This window comes from Dromiciops gliroides, chromosome 5, assembly GCF_019393635.1.
Source record: "Dromiciops gliroides isolate mDroGli1 chromosome 5, mDroGli1.pri, whole genome shotgun sequence".
NCBI classification, from domain to species: Eukaryota; Metazoa; Chordata; class Mammalia; order Microbiotheria; family Microbiotheriidae; genus Dromiciops; species Dromiciops gliroides.
The window spans coordinates 269,337,457-269,353,043 of NC_057865.1; the positions used below are offsets into that span (position 1 = coordinate 269,337,457).

General features: G+C 39.3%; 1 protein-coding gene across 1 annotated transcript in view; it reads right to left on the bottom strand.

Annotated features, from left to right (window-relative positions):
* LOC122729033 (early endosome antigen 1-like) overlaps nt 1-15,587 on the bottom strand; it is a 44,672-nt gene that overhangs the window by 8,372 nt on the left and 20,713 nt on the right. Inside the window, exon 2 of the mRNA XM_043967700.1 lies at nt 13,309-13,401. Within this exon, the coding sequence (XP_043823635.1) occupies nt 13,309-13,401 (93 nt within the window). The remainder of the gene's footprint in view (nt 1-13,308; nt 13,402-15,587) is intronic.

Consider the following 15,587-nt stretch of genomic DNA (forward strand, 5'->3'; position numbering starts at 1 on the left):
TTGTAGGCTGGCCACATCTATATGAGTATGAAATAACCAATGGTCATTCTGAGCATTCCAGTGATATCTTTACAAAATCCAAAGAACTTGAGTAAAATAAGGACGAAGTTATAGGCAAATAATGGCAAGAGCATGAGGGGCTGCAGGAAAGGGTTGAATTTGCAAAAATGGAAAAATATTCACATCAGTTAGATTGCAGATTTATTTGTGTATTTCAGTATATATGTTCCACATCCTCATTAGTTGTACTTGAGAAGGGAGACTTGCTACTTGTCTAAACACTATCATTTCACCTAGAACGCACATTACACACCCTAAAGCCTTAATGTTTCTTGAACTAGAATAGACAAAGGTGATTCAAATTTTGGTTTTGTTTCACTATCAGAGAAACATCCTTATTTTTGAAGGAATGTTAAAAAAATTCTTTAAAAAAACCATTAAATTTTAGTCAATTTTAAAAAATAGATGTATGTCATACTCCACTAAGGGGCAGGTCTCTAGGGAGAAGAGGTGTTCCCAAATCAAAGAATAACAAGACATCATAACTTCAAGAAGGGACAGAAGTCTACTTGAATAAACCACATCAATATCAGAAGCATATAACATCATTCCTCTTCGTATATCACAGCAAACCATGGCTTCTGCTTTCACTGGCACTCACACAAAGGACAAATATCACTAGAAGAAGCCTTTTTCCTATCATAAAGCAATCAAAGCAAATCTTTTTATGGTATCAATATAACTTACTATGTAATAGCCCTTGAACTTCCTTTTCCACTCACAAGCTGCCATTAACAACTACAATGCATATACTGAAATAAATGCATAAAAGGTGTTTTCCCCGAGACTCCCTACTCAAGACTCCTACTCCACACTGTTCCAAAGGGTATTTACTTATATTTTGAGTGAAATAATTAATACAGTATAAAGTTTTCAGTTGTGAGATAATTCTCTTCTTCAAATCTCTACAAAACATCAGGAATGAAGGGCAGCTAGGTGGCGGCAATGGATAGAGCACCGGCCCTGGAGTCAGGAGGACCTGAGTTCAAATTTGGCCTCAGACACTTGACACATACTAGCTGTGTGACCTGGGGTGAGTCACTAACCTTCATTTGCCCAACGCCCCCCCCAAAAAAAAACCACCAGTGGGGCAGCTAGGTGGCACAGTGGATAAAGCACTGGCCTTGGATTCAGGAGACCTGAGTTCAAATCCAGCCTCAGGACACTTGACACTTACTAGCTGTGTGACCTTGGGCAAGTCACTTAACCCTCATTGCCCACAAAAAATTAAAAATTAAATGTAAAATTAAAAAAAAAAACACCAGGATGAAACAGGTTGTTCAATCTTAGCTTTTTTTTCCAAATAATATATAAAAAATGAAGGAAGACAATGATCTGTAATCATCAATCATGTATCCATGTGCCAACTGCTTCAATATATCCTTTAGTCAACCACAAGTGGTACTTTGGCTCCTACCCTCATTTCAGCAGATTTCCAGACCTGGTCAATACATACTTGCATAAGGCTGGTGCTTATGATTTTTATGATTTAGAAGTTACCAAGTTGTGTGATATTTGACTATAGTAAGGAGTCAATGCTTTTGGTTCATTGAAAATAACCTAGCTGTACTTCCCTTCCATGAATTATAAACTTTAAACTGTTTCCCCAATGCCACAAATAGTTATTAAGTGCTTTCTATCTGCCCAGCACTGTGCTAGAATATGCAAAGCTATTATAACATTTCTCAGCATATAAGATTCCATTTTAGAGATCGCACTTTTGAAATGTCTAGGATCACAGATTTAGAGCTAAAAGGGACCTTGGATAATCACTAATCCAAGCCCTTCATTTTACAGATGAAAAAGCTGAGGCCCAAGGAGTTGTAGTGACTATGCTAAAGTCACACCAGGTATCTTAATACAGAGCAGAGCCAGGGAATTTGATCTTAGGTCTAAACCAATGCAAGAGTAAAAATTGAGTACCTCTCTTATAGCACTAAGCACTATTCCTTGGACATTTAGGCATTTATGAGTAGATTGTTCCTTTATACTGTTGCCTATCTTACATAGATCTGTGGGACTATATTAACACCTGAAACTGTGTTCCTAATAAACAAAAAACAAAAAACACTCCAGAACTGAAAACAGTCATTATCATCAAGGACATAGCTCATTTCAACTGCCACAAGATATATAGAAGAGTCTTTTTTACAGTCTGGGTTTTAAACTTTATAGAGTTTTATAGATGTAATGGCTCTAGTGTTTTCTGTCTAAGCTCTACTAATTCTTTTAGTAGAAATATCTATTCACCAGTAAGTAAATCTACTCCAGTTTAAAAGCAAACTACAAAGTTTTTAGCCTTGTTTTGTCAAAAGCAATATCTTCTCTTGGGTCCCCTTGTACTTTTGTCACCTGATTTATACTACCAAAAGGCAACAACCACACTACTTAATTGCATCAACACCTCCCCCGACCCCCACCCCATCACCAGATACTCCAAACCACCTACTAAATCAAAATCACTGTAAGACTTCCCCTTCTCTGGCTTTCTCATTTTCCTACCACTTAGCAAAACCTTAGTCACTTAAGTTTCTGCTCAGACCAATTTGAAATATGGAATAACAGTTCCCAGAATTGGGCAAACTCTACCATACTGACCATACTTCAAGGCTGCCTTATCTATTTTCCAGCAGCTTTTCAATTGAAAATGCTATGGGGTCACTTACTTCAGTTTCAAGGATCTGGGATTCCATCAGTTTTAGGTTCTTTCTCCGACCACCACAGATCATGCCTCTGTATCTCTAGGAGAAATAATTCACAAATTATGTGGCAAAAAAATCTCATTGTGCAGTGGCCAATCTTCAGGAGGGTTGGAAGGTTTTTCAGGCAATACACAGTTCATCACCTAGACTGTATTCAGAAATAAACTAGAACTGGATCTCTTGAGTCACAGAGTCTTTTTATTCTCATTATAGCCATTGTCTTTTCCCCTGCCCCAATCCTGCATATACACACATATACATACATACGGGGGTCTAAGTATGTATATACTGTATATGATTTGTCATTTGCCGTCCAGGAAAGTTTTTACTGCAAGTCTTCTCTGTGTGTGATCCTTTGAACAATTAGAGGAATTTCTACTGAATGTGTAATTCCCTAATTTAACAAGACAAAAAGCTTTATTTCTCAATACCTTCATGGCATAAAGAACTTTACTTCCTCATTAATTTAATAGGCTAAAAAATAATTTGTTCCCTTTTCTCATTGACATAATATAGCAACATAGTCGCCGATTTCACCCTAGTATGGGCCCTAATTACCACTCTCTCAAAACCATTTCAATAGCTTAACGTGTTTCTCTGTCCATCACTAGTCTCCTTCCCTTGCTCTTTTTTTTTTTTTTTTTAGTGAGGCAATTGGGGTTAAGTGACTTGCCCAAGGTCACACAGCTAGGAAGTGTTAAGTGTCTGAGGTCGGATTTGAACTCAGGTCCTCCTGACTCCAGGGCCGGTGCTCTATCCACTGCGCCGCCTAGCTGCCCAGTCTCCTTCCCTTCTAAACCATACTCTACCCTGCTGCCAAATTAATTTTCCAAGAGCAGAGAACTCTTAGTTACTCTGCCACCTTTCCCACTTTCAATGCTTCTCCACTGCCTACCACATCCCTCCACAATATCATCCCAAAGGTGCTTTTCCACTATTTCCTTACCGATACCTGATGCCGCAGATAAAACTTAAAGAACTTTCTCTAAATGATCCCATGTTCTTCAGAACAAGAACTGGTTGGAACAGAGTAGAGCTTGCTCTTTGACTTTAAGCAAGGTCATTTCACTTCCGTGGAAATCAGTCTCATTTATAAAATAATGGACTGGACTAAATAATTTCTACAGTCTCTTCTAACTCTAACAGAGTCCTCTGAGCCAAACTTAGCTCTTTGTGACACTTAAATACTGTACTATAATTATTTGTATGAGAGGCAGCATAGCATAATAGAAGAAATGTTGCACTTGGAGTTAGAAAGGTCTCAATTCAAACCTTGCCAATGACACTTTCTACTTGTGTGACCATGGGCAGATCAAGCCCTGTAAACTTCAGGCAACTCAATAAGACTACAAACTACAAACAGTTGAAATGGAGTAAGTTCCCACACAAGGGTAATCATAGGCTCTTGCCAGGCTTAGGTATTAAGTATGTCCTCTGTCTTTCCAACCCCAATACTTTATGAGCTCAATGACAGAACTATGACTATCTTTACATTATAGATAGGACCTCATGCAAAGCTTGCACATATATTTATGAAATTTAACTGAATGGACTTCTCTAGATGACAGCACCCACTCACGACGAGTGACCTCCTTTTCACTGATTGTCTGAGGGACAGATTACCTAGAAAATCTAACAAATTCATCTACCTGGATTCAATGAAATCTTTTTAAAAACTGTTACCCTTGCCAACAAAAATGAAGGAAAATAGTTTTTAACTCATTAATGAAGTTTCATGGGATAAAGTTATATAAAAACATTATCTTAAACCTTTTAACATTTCAAAGCTCACAAAAGAAAGCATCCACAAAACATAAGTAATAATAGCAGATTTTCCATTTTGCTTATCATACATTACTTTGGTGTGCATGATTAAAGCAGCCCACAATCCTTTGGACCACAAAAGCTTAAGCAGCGGCCAATCAATGGAGAGGTCCAGGTATTCTGAGAAGACTATCACTGCACGAAAACAAAATAGTAGGAGACCACCAGTAACAAGAGAGTCATTTAAAAGGGCCTGACCTCTGAATTCTTGCTCCCTGTGCTCCTAATGCTCTAACAGAGCAGTCACATTTACACAGCCTTTCATGCAAAGTGGACAGATGATGCCGCTGTGAAACAACAAACTTCACACATTATTTTAAAGTCAACTCAAAGCTATGAAAGACAGGAAATAAATTAGAAATTCAAAGAAAAACATTAAGTGAAATAAAATTTGAGTACTGTTAATCCAAAAAAGTGAAAACTATACTCAAAGGGTCATCTTTATAATTCACCTCCTCTGCCAAACTAGCCAAGGTCTACCTTTCTATTAAAATACAAGTCCACCATTAGCCTTCTAATGGTCAGCTAGTTTCCATGTAAAAAAATGTTTCAGGGCAGCTAGGTGGCGCAGTGGCACCAGCTTTGATTCGGGAAGACCCGAGTTCAAATCTGCCTCAGACACTTGACACTTAATAGCTGTGTGACCCTGGGCAAGTCACTTAACCCTCATTGCCTGCAAAAAAAAAAAGCAGTTTCCATAATAACTCCAAAGGTGCAAACAAAGGCACAGAGGTATGGGAAGTCAGTCTATACAAATCTCAGAGTAGGGGACAGTCCAATTTTAGCAGAGCAGAGAGCTCTAAGAGAAAAGTATATCAGAAAAAAGCTCGAGTGTCAGTGAATAAAAGTCATGGAGGGCCTTCAAATGCCAAAGCATCAACTCTCCTGGACTGGCAAGAAAGAACCACTAAAGATTTCTAAGCAAAGGAATGACACTTCCAACTTTATCCCAGTGAAATATTCTTCTGGCAGTGCTATCAAAGTGGGAGAAGGGGGTCAGTGGGAAAAAACTGCAAAACAGCTATTGCACTAGAATGAGCCAGTCATAATGAGGGGTTATACCAATGCAGGATGCAGTAAGATAAAACTGGAGGCTATTTCAGAGGTGGAAACAGCAGAATCTGGTTACTGATCAAGTGAAAGATGAGGTAAAGTAACAGCCAAAGGATGACACCAAGGTTGTGAACATGGAGGCTGGGGTCAATGGGAAAGTACTACAGAGAGGCACTGTAAAGTCAGAAGAAAAAAGTTGGGGGCGGGAAGTCCACTCAATTTTAGACAGGTAATAGTATCCTCTAAACAGCTGGTTGGTTCGGGTGTGGAAATTAAGTCAAACTAAAGCTAGAGATCTGCATGCAGGTGATAATTGAAGTTGTGATATTAAACAAGATGGACACAGAGAGTACAGAAAGAAATGTAACAGGTCAAAAGACAGACCCTTGGGAGTTATCTACATTAATGTGTCATTAATCTACATTAATGGCAGGCCAACAAAACTGGAATGGGCAAAAACATATGGAAGGGCAATGGACAATCAATGAAGGAAAGTACCAACATCAATGAAATATGTTTGCTCTTAAAGTGAAATGCCAAAATTAATTAGTATTGACATTTACTGTATGTGTCTTTCTGTTAAGTCCTATTAAATACTGGTGATAATGATATGACAGCATATCTCTCTGAGCCTATAAACCTGCATGAGAGATCAAATCGAAAACTTGTTTCAATGGGTCATCTGCTTATTCAAACGAATTCTCAGAAGGTCAGAAAGGTAGGATAGTTCAATTCCTCCAAGTAGATAGATAACAAATGACACTGTAAGTTTCCGGGGTTCCTGACCCAAATGTTCAAAGTTCCAGGGCTGAAATAAAAGAATCCGCCTTTTCTCCCTACTAATAATTATAGTAGGGTTCTACACAGGCCCTGCTTGACTAAGCCATTGCTGGAGCAGCTCTGCTCTAGAACAGTTCTGTCCTGATTCAAAATCACTTTCCCAGAAGGCCAGGAGGAATTCACAGATTCCTTAAGTTAGGGGAAATTATCAAAAATCAGTGATACCCCTTAGTCAGTTTTTTATTTGTTTTTGGCCAGACTCTTATAGAGATACCCTAAGACCACTAAAGAAATTTCAACATTTAAACGGACAAAACCAACTACTTAATGAGGTTAAGAGAAGTGTATATATACAATATACATCATGAAATAATGCCAAATGTGAAAACATCAGTAGATGCTCAAGTAAAGACTGAAAATGATCTTGTTAAGCACGTTTATTTTGCATTTGAATTAAGATGTACATAGCTAGTAATGGCAGTCTTGAAGGGGGTGGGGGGGAAGTGTCAAGTCTATCTGTTTAATGTAGCATAAAATAAAATCTCCAAAGCATTCATCTTACTGTTTGATTTAAAATGAACATAAAGTCCATTTCATCAAAGTGAGAGAGCCATGATTGTACATTTAGGCAATCTAGCCTCCAGGAAAAATGGAGACTTTAAAAAGTACAGATTGCCCAATTCTCAATCCAAAGATATAATAACAAGATTATAGCATAAGGTCATGGATTATAAGAAACCAAATAGGATTAAGTAATTCATTGTTAATCAATGGAGTACATTAAAAAGTTAAAATCAAAAGCCATCTTATAGTATAGGGAAGTTAATGGACTGTATTGGAAAAGGCAGTCCAGTAAATTGGCCTAATAGAATTCATCGAACAGATTTTACATAGCCACAGTTAATTACCTAGTGTATGCAATTAATTAGATGTGATCATCATGAGAAATGCAAACAGAAATCCTGATAGATGAACTGGTCTTTATCAAATAACTCAGAACTCAACTGGGTTCCCCAAAGTGAACTAAATCCTTGAAATAATAAGGCAGTTATAAATTATCTTTTCTATTCAGCTTTAATTCCATGTAATTAACTGAAAAACACCTATTTTAGGTGATCATGGATTGAAAAGTGGTAAACTGACAGCCTTCAGAATCTTTAAACTTTAAAAAAAAAAGAGAACACTGATTATAAGACAAGCAGGTAAAGAATACTAAGTTAGCTTAACATTTTTATTACTAAGAGAATATAACAAAATATGAACTATTGCAACAATTGGAATGACGCCACTGCTGGAGACTTACTGGTAGCAAAGGCCCACCATGAGGTGAAGGCCTCTGAGGGCAAGCCCTGTGGTCAAGGTCCTTAGCGTCAGAAGTGACGTTTGCTCGTGGGTACAGTCTATCAGGCTACCAGCCAATCAACTGGAAGAGCCTCCTTTTCTGGGAGGAGGACACGAAGTAGAAGCGGATGCTGGCAGAGGGGTTCTGTCTTTTTTTGGGTTCCTGACCGCACCATGGTGGGTGGGATGATAGGGTCTCTTAGAAATAGTTAGATTGTTACCTTTCTCTCTGAATCCTAATACTCTGTAATAAATAAATACTCAAACATTTAAATACCCTCCTTGCTTGTAATTTATTGGCGACTACTTCATTAGATTTTAGATAGTATAGCCAGAATTTTAGCCCCTTACACTATCTTTCCCACAGAAGATATGGCTCCCTTCCACTTCATCTCTCTCCGAACAATAGGGTTATTTCCAAATCATCTTTCTTCCTTTAACATGTCATGGACAATTCTCAGGAATCTCTCTAAACCCTGTTTATATTGTCTGCTCATGTGACCACTTGTCACTAAAAGTTCTAGAAGTTTACAATGGCTATGGATGATGACACTTCCTTTTTACTGGCCTTAAAATCACCTGCAAGGGCTTCAAAGAGTCAGGTACTTCATGCTAGTAGTCCAGAATTTGCTGAGTAAATAAATCCATGTTTTATCCATATATGTCCTTTATGAATTTAAGAACTTCAACTCGAATCCCCTCTTCATTTTTCCTGACTCAAATTTTTTTCATTTTTGTTCACCTATCCTCATCTATGTACTCCAACCACTTCATCATTTTAATTGTCCACAGTGTTGTTTAGTACATTCACTATGACTAAAATGCCTTCCTACTCATGACTCCTTGTTGAATTATTCTTGCCATAAAAGGGCCCAACCCAAAAATCATCTCTTCCATAAAAGCCTAGTCCCTCAGCCTCCAAGAGTAATGACCAGCCTTTTCAGCTCTCATATAACAATTTGTATTATAATTTATTTAGAATATAGTTCAGAGTAAGAGTTTTAAGTATTTTTTGTATGCCATATCCTTTCTCCTAGACCATACCAGAGACTGTAATCTGCATATTAGAGATTAACATCCAGATGACAACCCCTCCCCAACCCCAGCACCCTGCATATAAAAGGTGCTTAATAAATATAAAATGTCACTCCTATGGACCACTTGAAACTACAAAAAGGCCTTTCGTGAGGTGCACTGGCCAGAAATTCATGTTTGTATCACAAGTAAAGGCACACGACAGATAGGCAAATGTATATGAAAGTTTTGAAAAGTACAAAGTTCAGTAGAAACATATAGAATTATTATTGTTGTTGTTGTTAAAGAATAATGCTTATTAATATTTGTTATTGTTATTATTAAAGAAATAATGCTTTCATTTCCTCCCCCCACCAAACTGGGTTGGCCTGTTTGGCTAAAACACCAACTGCCTAGAGAGCTCTTCTGGAAGAGTCAACAATGAGTGTAGTATTCCTCCCCTGATGAAAAATCGCTCTGTGCCAATAAGTCTAGCATGGGATGTCCAGTAGAACATCTCGAACTCAGCATATCCCAAACTGAACTCATTCTCTTTCCTCTAAATCCTATTCCCTGCCCCTCCCCACACATTCCCTATGACTACAGACAGCAATACCATCCTCCCAGGCACACAACTAGGTATTCTCCTTGACTCCCCACCATATCCCTTACCTGCTCTATCTAAGCTGTTGCCTAGGTCTGTGGATGTGATTTCACTTTTGCAACATCTTTCAAGTATGTCCCCTTCTCCCCTCCGATACTTCCTGGAGCCCAGAAAAGGCCCTCTCATAGCTTCAGGCCTGCTGGGGGGGGGGGGGGAGGGGTCTGCCTGCCCAAGTCTCTGCATACTCCAATCCATCCTGCATTCAGCTGCCAAACTCATATTCCTACATAAAGTAAGGTCTGATCAGGTCACTCCACCTACTCAAGGAAGTCCAGTGGCTCTCTATCGTCTCCAAAATAAAATAGAAAATCCTCCAGAATCCAAAGCCCTTCATAACCTAGCACTCCCCACAACACAGGCCTTTCCATTCTTATGCCTCATACCTCCTCAGTTACTCTTCAATCCAGTAGCACCAGCTCCTCACCATCACAAGAACAAGCCATCGCACCTCTCAGCTCTGTCTCCACACCTCGGGTGCCCTCCCTCCTTACCCCCACTCTCTGGCTTCCTTCTAGGTCCAACTAAGATCCCACCATGTATAGGAAGCCTTTCCCAATCCCTTTTAATTCAGGTGCCTCCCCTCTATTAATTACTTCCTTTTTATCTTAGACATAGCTTGTGTTAATATGAATGTATGGATCACCTGGATTGGATGGAGGTGCCTTATTATCCAAAAGTATTTTTTATGAAACCCTGGGAGCAAACTGCCCTTCAACTGAACTCCAAACTGAACCCAGACAGCTGGCAGATAAAAGTCCCTACCTGGTGACTTCTTTCCTCAGGATAGTTAAGTCCCTATCTTATGGGAACATCTGGGTGTCCTCATCCTTGCCAAACCCTTTTTTGGAATCCTGTAACGTTATCATGATGCTTCGGTATTTCCTCCTTACTTGTTATAACTAAAATTGATAAACTGCTTTTGCTTTGGGTTGATTTGTATCATGCTAATGAAGTTACTCTGTGTGAGGGAAAAATCCATCCTCTTCTCAATAATTCTCAGGAACTCAGCAGGAGGTGACAAAGGCTTTATTTTCTTCTCATAAGAAAGAGGCACCCTAGTGTGCAGCTAGTGGGTGCCCAGAAAGGGGGCTCGCAGGCCCTGTTTTATACCCTAGTCCCTAACACAAATGGACCTTCCCCTTTTTCATCACTGGTCGGGGTTACAATCTACGCACAAAAACAAGCTAATCAGAACGCAGTATTACTACCCCTCTTCCTTGTATGGGCATAATTCAGGAGTGGACCTTATACTTCCTTATATGGACAGAACTCTGGAGAGGACCTAATTGAGACCAGGGCTCCTTGAACCATGTGACCATGCTAACCTGAGGGGGAGGAGGGGATCTGAGACCTCTGTCCTACAAACAGATCAGGGGAGTATGACTGACTGTTATATCCACATTGAGAGGAGACAATTACTGATTTCTCATACTCTGTAACCTGTGAGCAAAGAAACCTTAAAAACCCTTAGAAAGAAGGGGTCTCTGAGCTCCCTTCTGAGGAGGGGGTCTCCAACATAATTATGTTGTATTTCTTCTTGGGGCAAAATTAAATTGGTATTCTGTTTTTTCTGTCTATCTCTGATCTGGTTTTTAGCCATGTTCTCTGATCTGTTTTTGGCAAGAGGACAGGTTTAGAAACAAATTGTAGGAGATGATTATATTAATTTCTCTGATCTGGTTGTAGGAGACAGGCAGATAAAAACTATATTTAATTTTCAAAACTTGTTTGTGTATACATATTTGTTTGCTTGTCTCCCTCATTAGATAGTGAGTTAGCCCCTTGAGGACAGGGGCTGTTTTTTGCCTTTCTTTGTATCTCTAGCACTTACCACAGTGCCTGTCACATAGTAGCTACTAACTAATATTTAAATGGTTTTTCTATTATGTAACTTTCAATCTCAATAAAACTAAGGTCCTTAATGGCAGGGTCTGCCTGCCTCATACTACTCTGAATTCTGAATCATTCCCAAACACAGTGCCTTGTCTAAGTAAGTATTTCTTGACTTCGTTTGCTAGTTCTTGATCCATAAAACATTCTCCATAATTCCAGTTTTATATATGTATTTAAGTATCTTTTAGTTTGGGAACCTGATAATTACAAAATTTATTGAGAACTGATTCCCCACCCAGTCCCCCCCCCCTTCCCAGGCAGGTGAATTGCCTGGGGCTAACCAATCTTTGTCAATTCCAGACTCTAGATAGATTTATGGACTTTCCCCCCAGCAAAATGATCCCCCCTTACTCCCAGGACTTTAGGTTATTATGTAAAAAGGGTCCAACTTCATTAAGTAGTTTCTATTTAGAGTTAAGTAGCATCTATACTTAACTCTGGAGCAGTTCTATAGTGTCTTTTGTCAAAGATTCATTTACATTAAGTAGTTAGTAGTTTCTGTACACGACTTCCCACCCCCCCACCCCCAGCAGTCTTCAGGTTCCCTTTGGTTCTGTTACCCAATAAAAAACCTGTCCTCCTCAGTCCCCATCTTTGGGTAGTCCTAGCTTCTTGGTTTACAATATCACAAGTTATAGTTCCTCTGCCCTGATTAAAGATCTTATTTCTCCTATATTGATTGTTTCCTCAATTTATAGGTTAACAAACCTCATCAAAGACTTTTGGAAAATACAAGTAAATTACATTTACTAGTTCTTTATCTACATGTTCACTTACTTCTTCAAAGGACTGAAGTAATAACTGAATTTTAAAAGTTAAATCAATCAGTGAAGTTGACTTTTCAACAACTTTTGGGCTCCTTTTTGTAGTCTTTATTTACTTACATTAATGTTATGGGAATGCAGTGGGACCCCAAAAAAACCTAAAGATCCCAGCCCCCCAAGGAATCCTTGAACTCTCCCAGGGGAGAGACAGCTCTGCCTCCCATCTCAGGAAAGGGTGAGTACTACCCTGGTACACTGATATGCAAGATATGGATGGGTGCTGCATATCTTACTGATGCCCCATTATTCCAAAATCATACCCCCCCCTTACATTTCCCTCCTAGTTTTTAGTAATGCCCTTCCCTCCCCTTTGTTTTGTAAAGATACAAAAGACAGGGCAGCTAGGTGGCTCAGTGGATAGAGCACCAGCCCTGGAGTCAGGAGGACCTGAGTTCAAATTCAGCCTCAGACACTTAACACTTACTAGCTGTGTGACCCTGGGCAAGTCACTTAACCCCAATTGCCTCACACAGTCACCAAGGTGATCTGTTCCCGGCCATATATTCCTCTCCTAATAAATCTTTTTATTTTACAAGATTCATGATGAGCCTCCAATTCTTTGGGTTAACTAGCCCACCCCCCCCATCCAGATTGCAAGTCTCCCCCAAACAACTAATCTCTTAGTTACCAACCAATACTACTACCATATCATCACTGAAGAAAAGCTTATTATAAGAATATAATGCAAATCTCTAATAGTAAAAGAAATGTGAATCAAAACAACTCTGAAATTGCTGGCAGCAAATAATGCCTGAGCATTACAAATTAGTTAAATTTCTATTAGTCCCCATAGCTGCTAACAGTATACATATAGTTAAACAAATACCATACAGTTACAAGGTGATTTTTATAGACATGTTATCATTTCATAAAAGTGAAATCACAAGATTGAACTGAGTCATTAATAGACAAGCCATATTTCCAGCTTCATTTTTCAAAGCTTCAAAAGCCCTTACCTGACACCCTTGCCCAAGAATGTGATCTACTAAGCACAGCTATATCTACAAGGATGATTTCAAAATGCACAGTCCAATTTTTTTGGCAACACTATAAGAACCTTGTTATAAGATGTTTCATTTGTTATTGTTTCCTGAAACATTTGCTATTTTCCCCGAATAATACTAACTTCTTTGCTACATTAATATTATCATACCTCTGAAGAGCCTTCATTGTTGACATCCAAGGCATTTCCAGGTGTTGCTGATGAATCAGAATCAGAACCTTGAGAGCCAACTCTCCCTGGGGTCTATAAGAAATTTTTTAAAAAGAGAAAAAAGTTTCAATTAGATGGAGTCTATAAATCTTTTTATTTGCTTCCAAAACCATGTAGTAGTGGTCACTTACATATTTTGAGGGACACCTGACAATACTGTTCCCATCAGAAATAGCTTCCTCCACCCCCACCCCATACCTGAAAAATCCTCCGGTGCAACTCACTACTAAGAGTTAAAGCATTTTCTTTTGTTAAAATAAAAACACTCCTGGAAACGGTCCCACGTTAACTCCCTATGCCATTAACAACATGGTGCTTATCTGCTCCTTTCCCCCAAAAGCCCAGAGCCCCATGAAAGCAGGTTTACTAAAGCCCAGAGTACACCCTGACCCTCCTGCTCCTTCCCTTACTCTATCGGTGACACCACCAATTCACCCACGTTATTATCTAAAGAGAAACCTTGGTGTTACCCTTGACTCTTCCTTCTGTAGTGGCGCCCCAAGAAACCTAAAGATTCCAACCCCCAAGGAATCCTTAAACTTTCCAAAGGGAAAAGCAGCTCTGCCCCCACCTCAGGAAGAAGATCCCTGGTACACAGAATACCAAGGCCTGCAAGATGTGATGCCCCATTATTAAAACATTTCCTGCCAGTCATTTGACCCTTCCCAATTTTGCCCTTCCCTCCCAGTTACTTTTAATTCCCTCCCCTTTCTTCGTTTTATAAACAAAAAGACCAGCTCTCCTCTGACCCAAGTGGACAGTAGTCTCCATAGTGATTCTGCCCCTCCCCCATATATTCCTCTCTCCTAATAAACCTTTTTATTTTACAAGATCCATGATGAGCCTCCAATTCTTTGAGTGAGCTAGCCCCCTTGATCCGGGTTGCAAGTGCCCCCAACACTTCTCTGTGACTCTCCTATCCAAAGTTAGTGAATCCTTTTGATTCAATCTCTATGATATCCCCCTCTTCAGACAGGCATCTCTCTACCCACAAGGACTAATTTAATGGCCTCTCCACTTTATCCTTAACAATACGCCCAGACTTCTCTTTCCTAAGTACACATTCCTCCCTAAGGCTTCCTAAGCATTCCAAACACCATCCCCTGGAATAGCTCCACAGTCTGGCAGCACCCTGCCTTCCCACTTTTACTTCTTCCCACTCTTCCCAGTGCTAACTCTACAGCAGAGCCAAACTAGACTATATCTGTCCCTCCTGTCGTTTTCTACGGAGTGCGATGAATGGCAATGGACCTGCAGTCAGGAAGACCAGAGTTCAAATATGGCCGCAGACACTTACTAGCCGTGTAACTCCTAGGTGGCTCACTTAGTCTCACCTGTAAAATGGGGGAAATAATGGCACCTACCTCCCAGGGCTGCTGTGGAGATCAAGTGAGATAATATGTTCCTAAAGCACTTTAGCACAGGGCCTGGCACAAAGCAGGTACTTAATAAATGCTTATTCCCTCCTCCCTACCTCTCAGCCTTGTAGTAAGGAGTCAAACTGGATCATATTTGTAAAGCACTTAGCCCAGTGTCTGGCACATTTGCAGCCTCTTTATAAATGCTAGCTAGCTCTAGCTGGAATATCCTCTCTTCTTGTTAATCATTATTGAATTTCAATGTATATCATAGACAATTTTGGGAAGATGTCTATGAAGAGTGAAATAAGCAAAATCACTAGGAAAAGAAATGAAACAATGACCATATTGAGAGAGAAAAACTCTGAAAGACTTCAGAACACTGATCAAGAAATGCGGCAATCAAAACACTTTAAAACACTTTAAAAGGCTGATGATGAAGCATGTCTCCCACCGTTGACATGAAGGTGATAGACTAGAGGCACAGAATGAGAAAGGTTTTCAGAAACAAGCTAGTGTGCTCATTTGCTTTGCTTGACTATACATAATTTGTAAGCAGGGAAGGCTTCTATGTGGGAGACTTGTGAGGATGTTAGTGAGTTTAATGAAGAAAGGCAAAAAAGGAAAGTAAAAATAAAAAAGCAACAAAAAATTCTTCAATGGAAAAATAAACAAATTTTTTTAAAAATATGAAAATGGGTATTTTTGCTACTTCTTTCTTAAATTTAATTTTAATTCCTCAGTGATTACCACAGGCTTTGAACAAAGTAAGCATTTAGTAAATATTTGTTGAACTAAAAAAAGACAAAGACCCACTGATATCAAAAACCCAGAGGGAGGGGCAGCTAGGTGGCGTAGTGG